The sequence below is a fragment of the Apodemus sylvaticus genome, chromosome 18 (assembly GCF_947179515.1).
Source record: "Apodemus sylvaticus chromosome 18, mApoSyl1.1, whole genome shotgun sequence".
Classification (NCBI taxonomy): Eukaryota; Metazoa; Chordata; class Mammalia; order Rodentia; family Muridae; genus Apodemus; species Apodemus sylvaticus.
Window position 1 is genome coordinate 43549121 of NC_067489.1, and position 17510 is coordinate 43566630.

The following is a 17510-nucleotide window of genomic DNA, read 5'->3' on the forward strand; positions in this document are numbered from 1 at the left end:
TAAAATATATTGTTCAAAATAAAGAGTTCTTTCTTGAATCTGATGAGTGGTTGTGATCCCACACACATTTGATTAGAAACACCTAGACATTTAGTGAAGCTCATCTCTGGGTGTGTCTGTGAGGGCATTTCTAGAGACATCATGTAGGCTCTGATCTCATCAATGGAGTGATCCTTGATGGATTCATAATATGCTGGCATTATTAGCAGGTGGTGAAAGGGAGGAGGTGGGGCCTAGGTGGAAAAAGGTCACTAGAGGTATCTCTGGAGTTATACCTTGCCCTGGCCTCTTCCTGGAGGCCAGATTCTCCTGCCTTACAATTACATGAACTGCTGCTCTGTAGTGCCATGAAGGACTGAACCCTCTCCAAATGTGAGTCAGCACATCTTTCCTCATTGTTAGATATTCTGCCATGGTTCTGGCAATACCATGGATAGTAGTAGTAGTCCCTAGGATATAGTGTTAGGTCTGTGCTCCTAGGATATAGTGTTAGGTTCCTTTGTACTTCTATATAAGTGCTGAGAACTTCTTATGGCTGTAACAAATTACGTTTGATGTATAAAACAACTCATTTATTTGGATTAGGGAACTGTGGAGGTCAGAAATCTACAATCAGAGCAGATTTGAGTTCTTTCAGGGTAGAACCTATTCCTTCCCTCTTTTCAGCTTTCCAGAGCTGCATGCATTCTTTGGCTAACTGACTCTTCCACACATCACTCAACTATTTTGTGTTACAGCTCCTATACCTAACGGACTTGGAAGTTTTTGCCTCTCCCTTTTATAGGGATTTATGGTGTCCGATTACACAATGAGCTCCTGGATAATGTAAATTTAGTTGCACCAGCTAAATTCCTGTGCTATCTGAAGTAACGTATTTGTGGACTCTGGTGACAGAGATCAGGAGTGTCGTGCCAGTCCTGACCTTGTGATATTTCAACAAAAAATTAAGGCACTCAACAGTCTGTAGAGATTATTTCACAGACTGCTTAAAGTGGACGTCCATCAGAAGGGCCATCCTTCATATCCTGGTGCATATTAGCTGTGCTTGGATTTGAACTTTTTTTTCCATTGACACGGGCCTCGCGATATAGCCCTGGCTGGCCTGCAAGTCACTATGTAGAACAGGCTGTCCTTGAACACAGAGATCCCTCTACTCCTCTCCCTCTACTCCTAAGTGCTGAGATTAAAGGCATCCGCCACCAGAACTGGTTTGTGTGAACAGCATTTTGATGAAATAAAATCGAACAAACACACAGTCGCCCTCCATTTTTATTATTGTCGTCTTGTTACAGAATTTACAAGATTACAGCGTCTTTGTAGGAAACCATCCCAGATGTCTAGACCTACCGCAGCGTCGTGGGTCCGCGAGCAGGTGATGCCCTGGACAGCAGGGAGGCCTTGGTGGTCTCCTTTCCACGAGCCTCCAAGTCCTCGCGAGGCCCTGCCGAGAAGCTGTCGCCCCTGCAGCGCCGGCCTGATCACTGTGACGGGGTCCCCCGGAACTATGGACGACAGGAGCGCTGCCCGCACCATCTTCGGCAGAGACTCCGCTCCGCGATCGCCCCGCCTTTCCCCTTCCGCCGAGTCTATCCCCGCGAGCTTCCGCCCGCGCCCCCGAGTGCGCGAGTCTCGGTTAATTTCTTACGCGGGGGAGGGAGAAGCGTGGAGGTGTGGCTGCGCGTGCGCAGAGCGAGCGAGAACCCGAACGCTCCGCGCGGCGCGAGAGTCGGTAGCGGCCAGAGTTCCCAGGTGAGCGGCTCACGGGCTTCCGCATCCGGTCGGTCTCCAGCGGGCGAGGCGCCCTCCCCTGCGTTCGGGGTCCGTTTCCCCGGTTCGGCGCCCGACGGAGGCGAGCACCCGGGGTGGGTACCGCCGAACCTCCACGGGAGGACACAGGGTGTCCTGGGCGCCGCCACCTCGGCCTCGCTAGCCCGGAGGGCGGGCGACGTGGTAACCGCTATTTAAAAAAAAAAAAAAAAAAAAAAACGGTAGCCCGGCCCGCAGGACGCGGGAGGAGGCGTGGAGTCGGGGTCCGAGCCCACGGCTGCCCCTCTCCGGACTCTTGAACCCGAACCCACAGGTCTGACAACTGTCTTTTGACTGCTACATCCCAGAGTGTGGAGAGGGTACTGTCTGGGGCCGTGGACAGAGCCTCCGATTTTTGTGTACCTAATTTGGGGCCCTATTGTGTACATATCGACAGCTAAGGACTAATTCAAATGTACAGAATGACGTTTTTAATGGCAGGTTATTTGTGTACTCTTTCTGGAATATTGTGGAAACACTGTTATTTCTACTGCTAGCTCTGCATGAGCTAAATAAACATCACTATCCAGGTAACTGACAGAAGCCTGTCCGGATCCACCAGAGGGTTGTCATGGTCTCATATACCGTCATTTGATTTTTATCCTTTCCCAGTGTGTTGTAAGATAATCTTAACGATCCTATAAAACTACAACTTTTCTTGCCTATTCCCGAATGTAAGTTGAATAGTAGCAACCTTGCTGTGAATTTTAGCAAAAGAATCGTTAATGGAGATTGTCAGATCAGTTTTCCTGGAAATTAAGTTGATCTGCGTACAGCCACTCTTGCCCGGCAGAAATTCTGAATCTAAACACCAGAAATTTGACATACACTAAGGCAGCGGGCCAACTCTCAGGAGGAGAAAGGAAAGTTATCAAAATACGTTGGAAACATCGTGGTTTTATTCTGGTTACATAGCAAAGCGCAGGAAGCTGGGCTGAGCCTTAAGACTCCAGACCTCTTTGTGGGATAAACATTCTTTAAATGTTTACCTAACTGATGTAGGTCTTTTTTAGACACTGTGGGTGTAAAGGTGAACAAGACATCTGGAGCGCCCGGTCTGGTAAGAGTGGCTATACCTCCTCCTCACCCCACCCTCTCCTCTCTCCGTTCTTCTCCAGAGCTCAGCTGATCCACCTAACTCTGCTTCACTTGTGGCTGACTTATAAGCCCACGGCTACTCTAGCCAGTCTAGTGAGGAGACTACTGTAGGCACGTTTTAGACAAATCTATTCTCATTCTGTGTTGGGACCCCTGGAAACTAATTAGATAAGACAGTGTCAGTGTAGAAGGCCACAGGACAATTTCAGGTGCCCATCATCCAGCGCCGTTCACCGTTTCTTTTGAGAAATGGCCTTGTTTGGCCTGGAACTCACCATTGGCTGGCCTTTGAGATCCACCACCTCAGCACCAGGTTTACAAACACGCCTGCACCCTCTTCCTCCCCACAGCTGGAGCACTGAAGCTATTTAAGCTTTTCTATCTCAACCAACCTACTTCTGAATAAAACTAAGCATACACTTCAATAAGATGTCACATGTCTGTTAGTAAAGATGTACTGATTCTGAGCAAACCTTAATAAGAACTTCTGTTATTATGATGATTGCCTTTTTTCTTTAATAAACGTTTTGGGGGACACATTCATTAGTATTTGTGGAGGTTGGGAAAACCTGGGAGAATTAGTTCGCTTCCATCCTGTAGGTCCCAGGAATCAAACTCAGACTGCCAGGCTTGGTGGCAAGCACCATTAATGACCGATCCAGTGATCTCAGTGGTCCTAAAATTATTTTTTGTTTATGATGAAGATTCTGCAATCAATATCAAAGTTTAGTGATTTTTGTCTAGTTTGAAATTCTTCAATTTCAAGAAAATTACTTTAGAGTTAGTACAATTGTTTTTTTAGGTTTATTTAGTGCTGAGTCTGTCCATTTGGGAAGTAGTTAACCTAGATGAACTAATATTGCCCTTAACACATAAAACTCCAATACCACTCAATTTAAATTTCCACCCAATTCTCTTAGATTACCATTTAGTAACAATTTCTAATTTCCTTAGATCAGTGACATTTCAAACTCATGGATGAGACCACCCAGTAAGAAACAGGTTTTAACTGGGCAGTGGTGGCACACACCTTCAATCCCAACACTTGGGAGGCAGAGGCAGGAGGATCTCTGAGTTCGAGGCCAGTGTGGTCTACAGAGTGAGTTCCAGGACTGCCAGGGCTATATAGAGAAACCCTTCTCGTAAAAACAAACAAGCAAACAAACAAAAAAAACAGGTTTTATATCAAGGCCCACCATACAGAATATATATAAGGATAGAAGTAAATTTAATGAAGCATTACTTAAAATGTGTTGTGTACTCTTCAATTTTTATACTTCTGTGCTTTAAAGATTAATATGGCCTACTGAACTTATCTTACATTGGGTTATAATACGTGGCTTATTATAATACTTTAGGTTGTGCTTTGAAACTGTTCTTTTGAAATTTAAGGAAACGTAAAAACCATTTTAATTGCAAAGTTATTAACAAAAAAATGATAGAGGAGGGAAACTGTCAACTGTATTTCCCGCCTTTATTGTTTTCAAAAGTAAATTATCTTACAAAAACAAAACCAAACAAAAAACCTTTTAAGGAGTGGGAGCTAATTATAGAGGCACCTGTCGTTCATTCAGTGAGTATTTTGACTTTTTTAACGTGAGTGGCTAGAATGATGTCAGTAATATTCTGGGGAGCCTGCCCTAACTGGCCTTTCCTCAATTTTATCCCCTCTTTTTCTTCATGTATTTATACTCATAGATTTTTAATGTATGCTCTTCCTACCTCTCGTCTGTGACTCTTTATCTGTGTGCCTACTGAAGACTACAGCAGTTTCCTGTCATTTTATTGTTGCTCAGTTAGTCCTGATTTTTAACACTGTTTCTTTATAGATCTCAATGTAGCCTTTATATCTAATCCTAAGATGTTTTACTTATCCATTTCTTCTTAGACATTAGTAGAGGATGTTTGTAACTTGTTGCTGTTACAGAGCTTAATGTGCATTCTTGTCCCTGTCCCTGGATCATACAACCAGAACATGTAAATCCAAGCTTTATGCCTGGCTATGCCTGATGTAGTTTATCCTTTTTCCTACATGAAGCTTATTTTCACTTATATTGCACACACACTGTAGTTGTCACAGCAATGGGAAATGCAGTGACATCTCTTCTAGCAAGTCAAGTTTTGTCTCCCCTTATTTAAATCTGTATGCTATTCTTAATCCAGTACAGATAACTATATATGTTATGTAGTCTTTTCATTCATATATATTAACTATAGAAGATCTACAAATTTCAAGTAAATTGCATAATAGAGATTTTCATCTTTGGTGAGTCTGTTGTCTCTTAGTTGTAATGTGAAAGGGTCTGAGGCAACCCATGAATGACTGTGTTCCAATAAAACTTTATCTGCTTAAACATAACACGCCAGATTTGGCCCTGAATAGTAGTTTGCTGGCCTGTAATCTAAATGTTTTAATGAAATAATAATTTTACTGTATGTAGTTTTTATCTATTACAAATAATTCTGTGATTTCTCCCATTTCTACCTTTTATGTTTTTTATCCTTCTAAATGTCTACAAATGAAGTGATTCAAAGAGTTTATGGCACTTTTATATCTCTGAAAACAAATTGTCAAATGTATTTTTAAAAACATTTTAGATGCTAGAGAGAAACCCCAGGTTAATACCCTGAACCGATTTTGTAGAAGACCCAAGCTGGGTCCCCAGCACCCACTGTTGGATATCTCACAGCACCCATGACTCTAGCTCCAGGGGACCTGACACCCTGACAGGCGCACACACACACACACACACACACAATGCTTCTTCTGTTTGTCTGCTGGTACTGGTGGCCTTGTACAAAGATTTTAGCAAACAGCTATGGACTGCAGGTCATAGACATTACATTTGTAGTAAAGAGGACATTAGATCTAAGTTTGAACTTAAATATTAAGTCATTGAAATTTATTTAAAATACTTGCTATGACATTGCCTGAGTTCTACTGCAAGAACTTACTATCCATAAAGTTAGCTTTGAAGCAACAGTAGGAGTTTCTGTACTAAGTTTAAATGTGTTTGTGAATGGAAAAGTCTCCGTTTGATTCCATGCTTCCTTTGAGACAGTTACCCTGGCCTTTGAATAAGAGTAATGTATTTACCCTCTTTCTGGAAAAGGACAGTATTGAGTGCTTCAGAGTCCTAATGAAAGATATATTAAAAAAGATAGCATGCATACACACACACACACACACAATCTACATTTGCTGTTAGTTGTTTTGAAAGGAATAAAGGGGATTCTTTTTGTTTTTATAAATAACTTGAGAGAGTAGACTTTGATATCTATGCAGATAATGTGATAGCTAAAGTTACCCTAACTGTCTGAGGGGATTCCATCTCTGTTTCTAGGGGTCAGGATCTCCACCTCTAAATTATAGTCTCAGTATCCCTCTGACACTTCGGATTTTTAATTTGAAAGAAGGCATTTATCTATGCTAACAGCTTGAAACTAACATCTTGAATTTTAATAGAGTTATGAATTTTATACCATAATACTTCTCAATAATGTGTACATATGTTTGAGTCTGGGTTTATGCTAAATTTTTAACTAATTTGCACTTTTATTAATCTTTACCTAGCTTATAAAATATTAAATTTCCTGGACATTATATGTGATATTTGTGAAACTGCTTGTTACCATAACCTGAAATTATATTTCATATTTAAGTATTTCAAATACCTAACAAATTATACCTATAAGTCTAGCAAGAAAGCCATCCTAAGCACTTTCTTATAGAATTATGTTTAGTCAGTCAGATTCGCTTAAGCATTTAAAGATGGGTCCAGGCAACATTTTACAAGTCTGAGGGCAGGAAGTGTAGCACAGTGGAAGAGAGCTTATCTAGTATGCCTGGACTTGGGTTTAATTATTCTTTGGGTTTAATCCTCAACACTGCAAATTATAAATAGTAAATGAACTCATGTCTAGCTCAGCATGGTAGTGTGTGCCTTTAATCCCAGCTTCCTGAGGCCAAGGTAGGCAAGTCTTTGAGTTTGAGGCCAGCCTGGTCTACATAGCAAGCTCCAGACTAGCCAAGGCTACACAGTGAGCTCTTGTCTCAACAAAGCAAAAATCAAAATTTATTTCTAATATTTAAGAAGGCTTCAAGACCTTAAAAACAGAAAAAGTTACTTTGGTGATAAAAATGTGTGAATACATACTAACTCCTACATTGTTATTGATAATAGTTTCATAGTCTTAAATTATACCCATACTTATTTTCATGTCTTCCCTTGAACTGTAGAGCCATTTAACAGTAAATAAAAATTTATTCAGTGTGTACTGGCTTCTGTAGGATATACATTACATAATCTAGCACCTAATTTACTATGCTGAGCTGATTTAAACACAGTCTTGCCTAGTCAGCTGCATATTAATTATGGAAACGTTTGTGTACCTGTTCTTCAACATAACATATGTCCCTTTTGAGTGTTATTGTGGACTTAGCTCAATTTTTTTAAAGATTTGTTTTATGCATATGAGTACACTATAGCTGTCTTCAGACACACCAGAAGAGGGCATCAGATCCCATTACAGATGGCTGTGAGCCACCATGTGGTTGCTGGGATTTGAACTCAGGACCTCTGAAAGAGCAGTCAGTGCTCTTAACCACCGAACCATCTCTCCAACCCAACTTAGGAGCAATTGCAGAAACTTTCATTTATATATGTGTTTTGTTTTTTAATTTGTATAGTGTCCGGCCTTTTAAACTTTGAGATGATCAACCTTGAGTATCAATTTATTGACTGGGTTAATAAATACCTAGAATATAATTGTGAGAGCATTTCTGGAGAGGACTAAAAGAGGGAGACTCTTCGTGAATGTAGGAGGCTGCATCCCACTGGCTTAAAGCAATGCTGCCAATAGAATGCAGAGGGAAAGAGCCTACCATTGCAGCCATTGGCCTCACAAGCTTCCTTCTGTGACGGACCATGAGCCAAAATAATGTTTCCATTAACTTCCTTAATGTGTCTTACATTAGGTATTTATAGAAGGGCAGACTGGCTTTGCTACCATTACTCCAGGCAGTTGTGATTATTTGGGAAAAGTCTGAGGCTTCCATAATATGCTTATTTTTCTTTGCTTCCAGCAATAGCACCAGCTGCCTCAGGGACTCTTTGGTTGTTTTATTGTTTATTTTACTTTTTTGTAACTGGGTGGTTTGCTTGAATGCATGTATGTGTGCTGTGTGTATGTGTGCCTTGTGCTTGTGGGAGCCGGAGGAGGATGCTGAACTTCCCTGGACCTAGAGCTACAAGATGGTGACGAAGCATCACGTAGGTGTTAGGAGACAAACCTGGCCCTTCGGAAAGCTGTGAGCACTCCTGCCCATCGAGCCACCTCCTCACTTCTTGTTTTGTTTTTTAAAGATATATTATTATATGTAAGTACACTGTAGCGGTCTTCCGACACGCACCAGAAAAGGGCATTGAACCTCATTACAGATGGTTGTGAGCCATCACGTGGTTGCTGGGATTTGAACTCAGGACCTTCGAAAGAGCAGTCAGTGCTCTTAACTGCTGAGCCATCTCTCCAGCCCTGTTTTTTGTTTTTTGTTTTTTGTCTTTTTAATGTATTTAGTGGTGAGTGAGATTAGAAACTAAAGCCTGAAATCAAGGTTACCAATAATAATGTGATACTGCTTTTAGGTCACCACAGTAACAGAAGTAAGGAAATACTTTGAGGCTATAACTTTATAGAAATGATTTTAGTATAGTTCTAATCACATGGGCTAGTGAGATATTGTACATGCACAATTTAAAATCATTGTAGACATGCATAAACCTATAGGTCACATAATTTAAGGTCCAGAACAAAACATAATGTCCTTACTTCATGCTAGAAACAACTATTTGGAAGTTGAATTAATTTCTTCTAATGTTTAATTTCATGTGTCTAAATGTGATATTTTTTTATTTTAGACAGATTGCGGTCAATATTAAAGTGTCTCATACCAGACCCACTTTCATGCATTGAATCATATATACTTCTCTGCAGTAATATTTCCTGAGTTATAGCTTGTTTATACAATCAGAAATTCGTTTCATATTTCATATTTCGTATTGCCTGTTATGTATCTTGGGGTTTCTGCTGCTCAGTGAGAAAGGATGGGGGAGGTTGACTCAGAGTCCCAGCTCTCCGTGCACTTCTTCCTCAGTGTGTGCAGTAAAGGAACAGACTAGGATGGTTAACAAGCACTAAAATGCCGAAGCTCACTGACTGATTCCATTATTTGTCCCAGGATAATCGGTGTTTGAATGGCTTACCTGATTCTGTGAAGTTTTAATATCAGTGGTGATTATTAATCTTGATTATTAGTTTGATATGGTTGAAAGATTAACAAAGCATACATGGGTGTGTCTAAGGAGATTTCAGGGACATTAGGTCAGGGCTTTAACCTAATAATAGAGTCATTGGATAAGTGGTGGAATTAGAGACTGAGGCTTGATGAGAAGTAGATGACTGGCCAGGGCTGTCACTGAAGGGCCTGTCGTGCACCTTTGCTCTGCTTCTTGGCTGCACTGAGGTAAACAGCTTTGCTCAGCCATACCCTCTGGTCGTGGAGGATCGAATTGTGAGCTGAAATAAAGCTTTCCTTGTTTTATTTTGGCATTTTATTATATTGACAATAAATGGCTTTCAGCCATTTGTTTTTCCTTCTTTTAAACACTAATTGTACTGTACAGATGAGAAACTTTCCTTCGGGTTCAGATATTCCTGTCTGTGATATGCCTGCCCTGGTGAACTTGTGAACTCTGAGACTGTTGTATAACTTGATACTCCTGGAACTCCATCATGACTTCCCAAGCTTGGTTTACTTTTAAATAGTTTTTGTTTGTTTGTTTGTTTTTTGTACTACAACATTTCTTATTTTGGGAAAATAACAATGAAAAGTATTTGGAAATTACTCCAGTCTGATAGCTGTACTTCCCCCCTCAGATATACTTTTGGCATCATGGATCGGTTTGGAGATATCTCAGAAGGTGAAGTGGACCATTCTTTCTTTGACAGTGATTTTGAAGATTCAAAGAAATGTGAAAGTAATTCCATTTTTGACAAGCAAAATGATGATGACCTTAAGGAAGGAATAAATAAGGACACCAAAAATGTAAACTTGAAATTTGGAATACAAAATGATGACCTTAAAGAGAAAATAGATAATGACACAGAAAATGTGAACTTGAAACTTGGGATACAAACAAAGGAAAATTACCTTACTCAGAAAGGAAATGAAAGGAAAGCAAAATTTTCTTCAAAAGAACAACATGTAGAAAATGATCCTACACAAACAAGAAGTTCCTCATTGTTGACTTCTTCAAGATCAAAAAAATCGTGTGATGCCACAAAAGGACATAAATTACACTTGCCTGTTCCAAATAGAATTCCTAAGATTGAGAAAGGTGAGGATGATTACTACACAGATGGAGAGGAAAGCAGTGACGATGGGAAGAAGTACGTGAGGTCGAAGTCAGCTAAGCCCTCTAGTAACTTAAAAAAAAATGTGAATAAGAAGTATTCCAAAACCAATTCCTCCTCCTCTTTGTCTTCCTCATCTTCAAGATCAAGCTCAGACTGCTCAGATATAGGATCTGACATGCAAAATAAATCTGATTCACACTCCTCAGGGAAACATGTTTCTAGTGTAACCCCCTTGTCACCAAAACAGAAGTGTAAGTCAGGAAGAAAATCAAGTGCACAGCCTTCCAGCACAAAACAAAAAACTGGTGACTATAATGAGTCCGAAGACACTGTAACAGACGTAACTCCTTTGTCAACTCCAGATATCAGCCCTGCCCAGTCATTTGAGTTGGGCCAATCACATGATCAAAAAGTAAAAGTTAAAAGACAAGAAAATGTGGGCCGGGATGTGTATGATGATGTGGAGGCTTTAAAGAATGAGTCAAGATGTCTGAAATCAGCCAAGAGGAAAGAAAAGCACGGGCAGAATTTTGCTCCAAAATCATCAGTGTTAGACGCGAATCTAGACCGCAGATCCAAACAAAAAGTCTTCCATGACACAATGGACCTTAACCATCTGTTGAAAGGTAATTTTTGAACTTCTGTACATTAAATTTATGTATTGTTAACTAGACTCATATACGCTATGCTTATGCATGGGTTTTTCTGGTCAGAGATTTTGAGATGATTGATATTTTAATAACTTTTCAGTTATATTCCATTGTACCATAAAACACTTGTATTATCATTTGAATTGTCAGATAATTAAACCAATTAGGACTAGAAATTTCAGATTAGTTTTCAGTTCTTCTCAAATTCAAAGTGCCTTGTATTCTTCACTCATCAGCTACCAGTAAATGCATTTCACTGCACTGCATTTCACTGTTTACCTTCAGACATGACAGTGTCCAGAAAAACACTTCCTCCAGCTCACAAAGCACAAGAACCTTTGTACAGAAGCATCTCCAAACAGCTTACACTTAGTTGTATTTCCCCAAATTGCTTTAGTTACACTCTTCATTCCTGAAACAGTCATTGGCTATGGTGAGAGACATCCAAAGCCAATCAGATCTTGCTGAAGTTAGTTAGGGCAAGATCTACTTTGGAGGACTGTAGAAATAGCTGCATACTGAGCAATCGTGTTTGTTTACTTCAGTCCCATTAACTTTAGTGTGCATATAGAACATCCTGGAATCTCATTCAGACAACTCTGTTGTGGTAATTAGAACCCTGATGACTAAATATTTCACCCAGCTCAGTGCTGATGGCAGTTCTACTTGCCAAAGGCTCATAGTTCCAGATTAACATACTGTTTCCTTCATGCACATTGTGATGTGCTTGAACACATACAGTAATAGCATTCAGGATTTGGAGGGATGTCTTGGTGATTAAGAGCACTTGCTGACCAGAAGACCTGGGTTTAGTTTCCACACACATGTGGCAGTTCATAGCCATCTGTAACTCCAGTTCCAGAAGATCCAACACCTTCTGGCCTTGCTAGTCACTGCCCATACATGGTGCATGTACATACATAACAAGGAAACACCCATACATACAAAAATATATAAGGCTTAAAACATAAATAAGGCATCCTTGTTACCACTAAGTTTAAGCTACTTTTTAAGCTTAGCTAGGTGCTAAGAATCTATATTCTAATTTTTAAGTAAGAACAATAATTACCACCCCACCTTATTCCTGAACATTTTCCTCAGTTACAGTTGAAATTTTCTCTATAGACTCAAGCTTCAGTTTTTAACTGTACACTAGCAAGCCCTGCTGTAAAGCATTCTTCTGGCCTTTTCTTGTTGAGGTAGACAAGGTCTACATAGCCCAGGCTGGCCTTGGGCTTTTACGATCCTCCTGCCTCAGCCCTCTGAGGGTTGGAATTAAAGTCATACACCCTCACAAAGGTAACAAAGGCAGAGAAACAAAGGGGACTTTTGCTAATTAACATACCTGCTGTTCAAATCCATGAATAGTAGTCCACCAAGGCAAGTCTTCAAAACATTTCAAACTATTGATCCATACATAAGGTACATCTTTAGTTTTCCAAAATTATTATTCGTGTTCAGTTGACAACATGAAGCTCTTCTGTCCTCATAACTTCTCTGTATCTGCCCATGTACCTAAGATTTGTACATGATCTAGGTGGTCCCCAGCCCCGCCCCGCCCGTGCCTTTTTTGCATTTATCTCAAGTTCTTTATCACTTTCATTTTCTACCAAACGGGCTTTCCTGTGCTGCTTCAGCTTCTCTAGTTGTTAGCCTTCCTTCAGTTTCTTGAAAGATAAATCCACATAACATAGGGAATGTGTAACATGTTTAAAAATCTTCTAATAGAAAATGATCCTGTTAGCAAACATCTGAAGGGGGAATTGGGCACATTGTGTCATCCTCCTAGTGTAAACCTTTCACTGGCTTAAGTATAGATGAAGAGGGAAAAGCTTAGCAATTCCTGTAATGAGTTTTGAGTAAAAAAAAAAAAAAATCATAAATTGTTACAACAGACAATCATCCACATAGTAAGGAATGTAGCAAACAGTGTATCAGTGCTTTGAAAGACTGGTTTATTAAATACAAAAGTTTAATTCAAAGGTATAAGCAAATATCCCAATATAATGTCAGTAGCATGGTGAAAAGAGTATTGAAATGAGTATTTACTAAGTAAAGCAAATGCAATTCTGGGAATTGAAACACAAAGCTTTATATGAATAAATATATATGAATATATATATGAATGATGTGGTAGTTGATATAAGCTGCTTGAGTCCAGTCTAGATTGAGAGTTCTGGTGCTCACTCAAAACTAATAGATCAATGTAGCTTGGTATTAGAAATGTAATTTTTAAGAGAACTTGAAAGAGTTGTACAGTTTCAACTTCTTAACTCTACAAAGATGTTAACTTGGGGTATTTCCATCCCCAAATGTCGAAAGACTGTGACTGAAATCAGATATTTAACCTTAAACTAGAAATCCATGGCTAGGCTTGAGGGACTTACAGAGGAGCAGTCAACACATTTTGATACTAGATTATATCACAAGGCTGATATATTTGGTGAGCATTTAAGGACTTGAATAGACTGGATTAAAGATACATTTCATACTTTGTCTATATAAAGTTGGATTACTTTAGAAGGACTCTAAAAAAGCCAAATAAAGTCATTTTAGAAATATATAGTCTCAAATTTTATCTCTACTTTTGAGAAGAAAAGTAGAAGAGGACAAAGTAAAATTAAGGAAGCATTAATAAATGAACAAAATGGTTATAATTTTTTATAAAGATCCCTATGTAGATATTATGGAGGGATTACAGGAAATGCTTAACAGACCCTACCGCTATCCATGAGAGAGGAAGGATTACAGGAAATGCTTAACAGACCCTACCTCTATCCATGAGAGAGGTGGCCTGTGCTGAGATGGCCAGCTTCCAGCATGCCCTGTCCGGCACCACAGGTTAATCTCCTCTTTACTGGCAGGCTGACATTGTTAATCCCTCCAGCATGTTACCTAGTGCTACCAAGCATCTGAAAAAAGCTCTGGGGTGAGGGGAGCACATCCTTATGATAAATGTAATATTGAGAATTGATTTTTCTTTAAAGCAAAACTAAATGAGATCTTATGTAGACAAAGCTATTGTAACTAAGAACAGTAACCCTGACTTGCTTTCTTCCTTGTATGTGTGCTATGTATAATCAGTGGGGTCTCCAAGGGTCTCCTGACAAGGACAGCACAGTGCAGAAGCAGCTGCCTTCTGTTAGTGAAGCATTTAAAAAAGACAAAGCTGTTAAATTCTTCCACACACATTTTTAATTTAAATATTTATTGTGTATATGTGTGTATACATGAACATAGATGTGCTAGAGTGTGTGTGGGGGTCAGAGGAGACTTTGTGGTCATCATTTCAGTACCTCTGTCATGTAGACCCTGTGGGTCGGACTTGGGTTGTCTTACAGGCTCTACTATTTTTATTTTATAGAAAAGTTATGGTGGCATATAATTGGTTTATTTGTTACTGACAAAGGGATGAGTAAATATCTTTAGGTTGTTGGGTTTTTGTTTGACTGTTTGTTTTGTACTATTAGGTTTTTACATAATACTGGTAGATGTAACCCATGAGACATTAGGGTGTCTCAACCTTTAGGACTATAAAGGATCCAAAACAGAAAGTTTAAGAACCTCTAGGAAAATGGAGCTATAATTTATTATTGTGGTAGTGATTGTATTCGGAAATTTGGAGAAATTTTGAGGAAAAAATTTTAGGTTCCTCTTTCGGGAAAGGAAAAATATGAGGGACACATTTTATGAAAGCTATAGGAAGAAAGGCCAAACAATAAAGTAAATAATTTTAACTTAGAAGACATTGTGGTTGTGTCAAAAAGTTAAATCAGAAATATTTTTCAGTCTTAAAAAGGAAGAAACAGCTGGTCTATGCTACAATGTGGAGGACACTATGCTAAGTAAAGTAAGTCTTGAAAAGACAAACACTGGAGGCTGAAGAGAAGAAGGGGGACATGATACCCTGGTATACTGATTCCAGCACTGGAGGAGGGGAGGTTCCCTGGGGCTCTAGAGTAAATCAATGAACTCCAGGGCTTAGTGAGAGACCCTGGCTCAAAATACTAATGTGGACAGTTCCTATTAAATGAGACCCCCATATATTCCATTTTGTGCAGGTCTTAGTCAAAAATCACAGAAACAGAATTTCAATTTCCATGGTCTAGTGAAAGGACAGTGACTTGCTGGGTGTTTAGTTGGCTTTTTTATGATCAAGTTTTAGTTTTCCAACATACAGCATTATGGAGAATGAATTGTAATATCACTGAATTGTACACCTAAAAATAGGATAGTAAATTTTGGATTTTGCCTATTTTGCTACAGTAAAAAGGAAAACACTAGTTATTTTGATAGTTTCTGTTCCACAAGTGCTGGGTAATTTTTTTTCTGTAGCAATAGTTGCTGCATATTTTATCCTTTAAAAACACAAACATACATTAAACTAAAGGTATGTCTCCTTTAAAAGAGGAAATAGAAATATCAACTCCAGCCAGGCGTTGGTGGCACACGCCTTTAATCCCAGCACTTGAGAGGCAGAGGCAGGTGGATTTCTGAGTTCGAGGCCAGCCTGGTCTACAGAGTGATTTCCAGGACAGCCAGGGCTACACAGAGAAACCCTGTGTGTTTTTTCAGGAAAAAAAAAGAAAAATTAAAGAAAAAGTATCAACTTTACTAGTACAAAAACAGAATTCAAATTGTGAAAACTACTAAAGGGGACAAAAAAGGGTGTTTTTTATTAATATATAAGCCAAATACACTAAATATTTGTAATGCTTTTTACAGCCTATAATAAATGCAAAACAGAACTAGAAAATAAATTGAAGATCAAGCTACCAAGGAGGATTAAAATTCCCTGTCAGGCACCTGGACTTGGAACAGACAGGATTAGGACCCTGGTTAGGACTGCTCAGCAGAGAGGCTTCTCATGTCTCTGTGGCATGTCTCTTCACATAGGCCTAACTTCTTCAAGCATGGTAGCCTCTGGAAAATTAGACTTATTACATGTACTCAGGGCTCCAGGCATAATGTTCCAGAAAATAATACAGAAACCTCAGAGCCATTTGTGGCTTAGTTTCTAGAGTCACATAACATCTTTTTGTGCTTGTTTGGTTTCTTTCAGATAGGATCTTGCTATGAGACTTCACTGACCTAAAACTTGCTATATTGATCCAGGCTAGCTTTGAACTTGTAGTAACCCTCCAGCTTCTGTTGTCCAGTTACTGAGTTTGTAGGCATGTACCACTATGCCCAGTACTGGTAGAAATGATTACAAGCCTCTCAGATTTAAAATAGGTCATAGACCTTTAAAAAAAAAAAAAAAAGATAGGGTCTCATCTAACCCAGGCTGTAGCTGAAGATGGCCTTGACTGTCTGGTCTTCTTGCCTCCGTCTCCTGAGTGTTAGGATTACAAGCATACACTGTCATGCAAAGTATTACATTGTACTACTGAGGAAACCTAGGGTTTGAGGCATACTACACAAGTACTCTACCTTTAAATGGAATAAATGTCTGATAATTTATAGAAATAGCTTTAAAAATCTCTTCACTATTGGTTCTTTCTCCCATACATCCAAAGATGGCCTCATTTTCAAGATCCAGGATCTAAATCAGGTCCAGGTTCAGCTAGGAACCTGCATGATTCTTGGCCGAATCCTGAACACACAGAATTCCTCAGGTGCAGTTCAGTGAGTGAGTGAGCTCTTGACTAATTTGAACATCTTCTATTGGGGGAGATAAAGGGGGCAGTAGTTGTTTTACTCTGAACCCTGTAAGCCCTTACTTTTACCTTTTCCCTATATTTTGTTTGGAAACTGGTCACTTCCTAGTTTTAGATTATATTTCTCTCACCTGTTTTACTATGGATAACATAAGCCATTGTTTTGTTTTGTTTTGTTTTTTTGGTATTTGTTTTTTTTGAGACAGGATTTCTCTGTATAGCCCTGGCTGTCCTGGAACTCACTCTGTAGACCAGGCTGGCCTCAAGCTCAGAAATTTGCCTGCCTCTGCCTCCCAGAGTGCTAGGATTACAGGCGTGCATCACCACCACCAGGTGCCATTGTGTTTTCAAATCCTGCTTAAATATCTTAGCCAATTCATCACAGGAAGTCTGCCATTTTCCTTATCGTTGTAGCAGTGCTGCTAAACATCCAGTTCATTCTCTCAGACTTCATCAACAACCTTTTTTTCCTTTTATGTATGTGAGTGCTTTGCTTGCATGTGTGTATATATGTGCAACACGTGTGCACGTCTCAGAGATGGCCTGAAGAGTGTGTTGGATCACCTGGAACTAGCACTACAGATAGTTGCTAGCCTACATTTGGGTGCTGGAAGGCAAACCCTAGACTTCTGAAATAGCACTAGACACTCTGAACCAGAGTCACCTCTCCAGGCTCTTCCAGCTCTAATCGCCCATCAGGTTTCAGACCTAGAGCCAGTGACTTTAGGTTTGTTACAGTAGTGTTCCATTTCCTTGTATTAAATTTTATAGTAGTTACTATTGCTCTGATAATAAATTATCATAAAATTCAAGTTGTATAAAACAGCAGACTCAGATGACTTGGATGATGGGATCAAAGTTCCTGTGTGGCTGACTATTG

At 39.5% G+C, this 17510-nt stretch overlaps 1 protein-coding gene across 4 annotated transcripts in view; it reads left to right on the forward strand.

Annotated features, from left to right (window-relative positions):
- Positions 1-1625: 1625 nt before the first annotated feature.
- Positions 1626-17510, forward strand: part of Cfap97 (cilia and flagella associated protein 97) — a 33033-nt gene continuing 17148 nt past the window's right edge. The window contains exons 1-3 of one of the 4 annotated variants that reach the window (XM_052162088.1): positions 1707-1749; positions 2820-2866; positions 9841-10946. In XM_052162088.1, coding sequence (XP_052018048.1) covers positions 9857-10946 — 1090 coding nt within the window. In that variant the 5' untranslated portion in view covers positions 1707-1749; positions 2820-2866; positions 9841-9856. The other 3 variants (XM_052162086.1, XM_052162087.1, XM_052162089.1) reach the window with 3 other exon arrangements.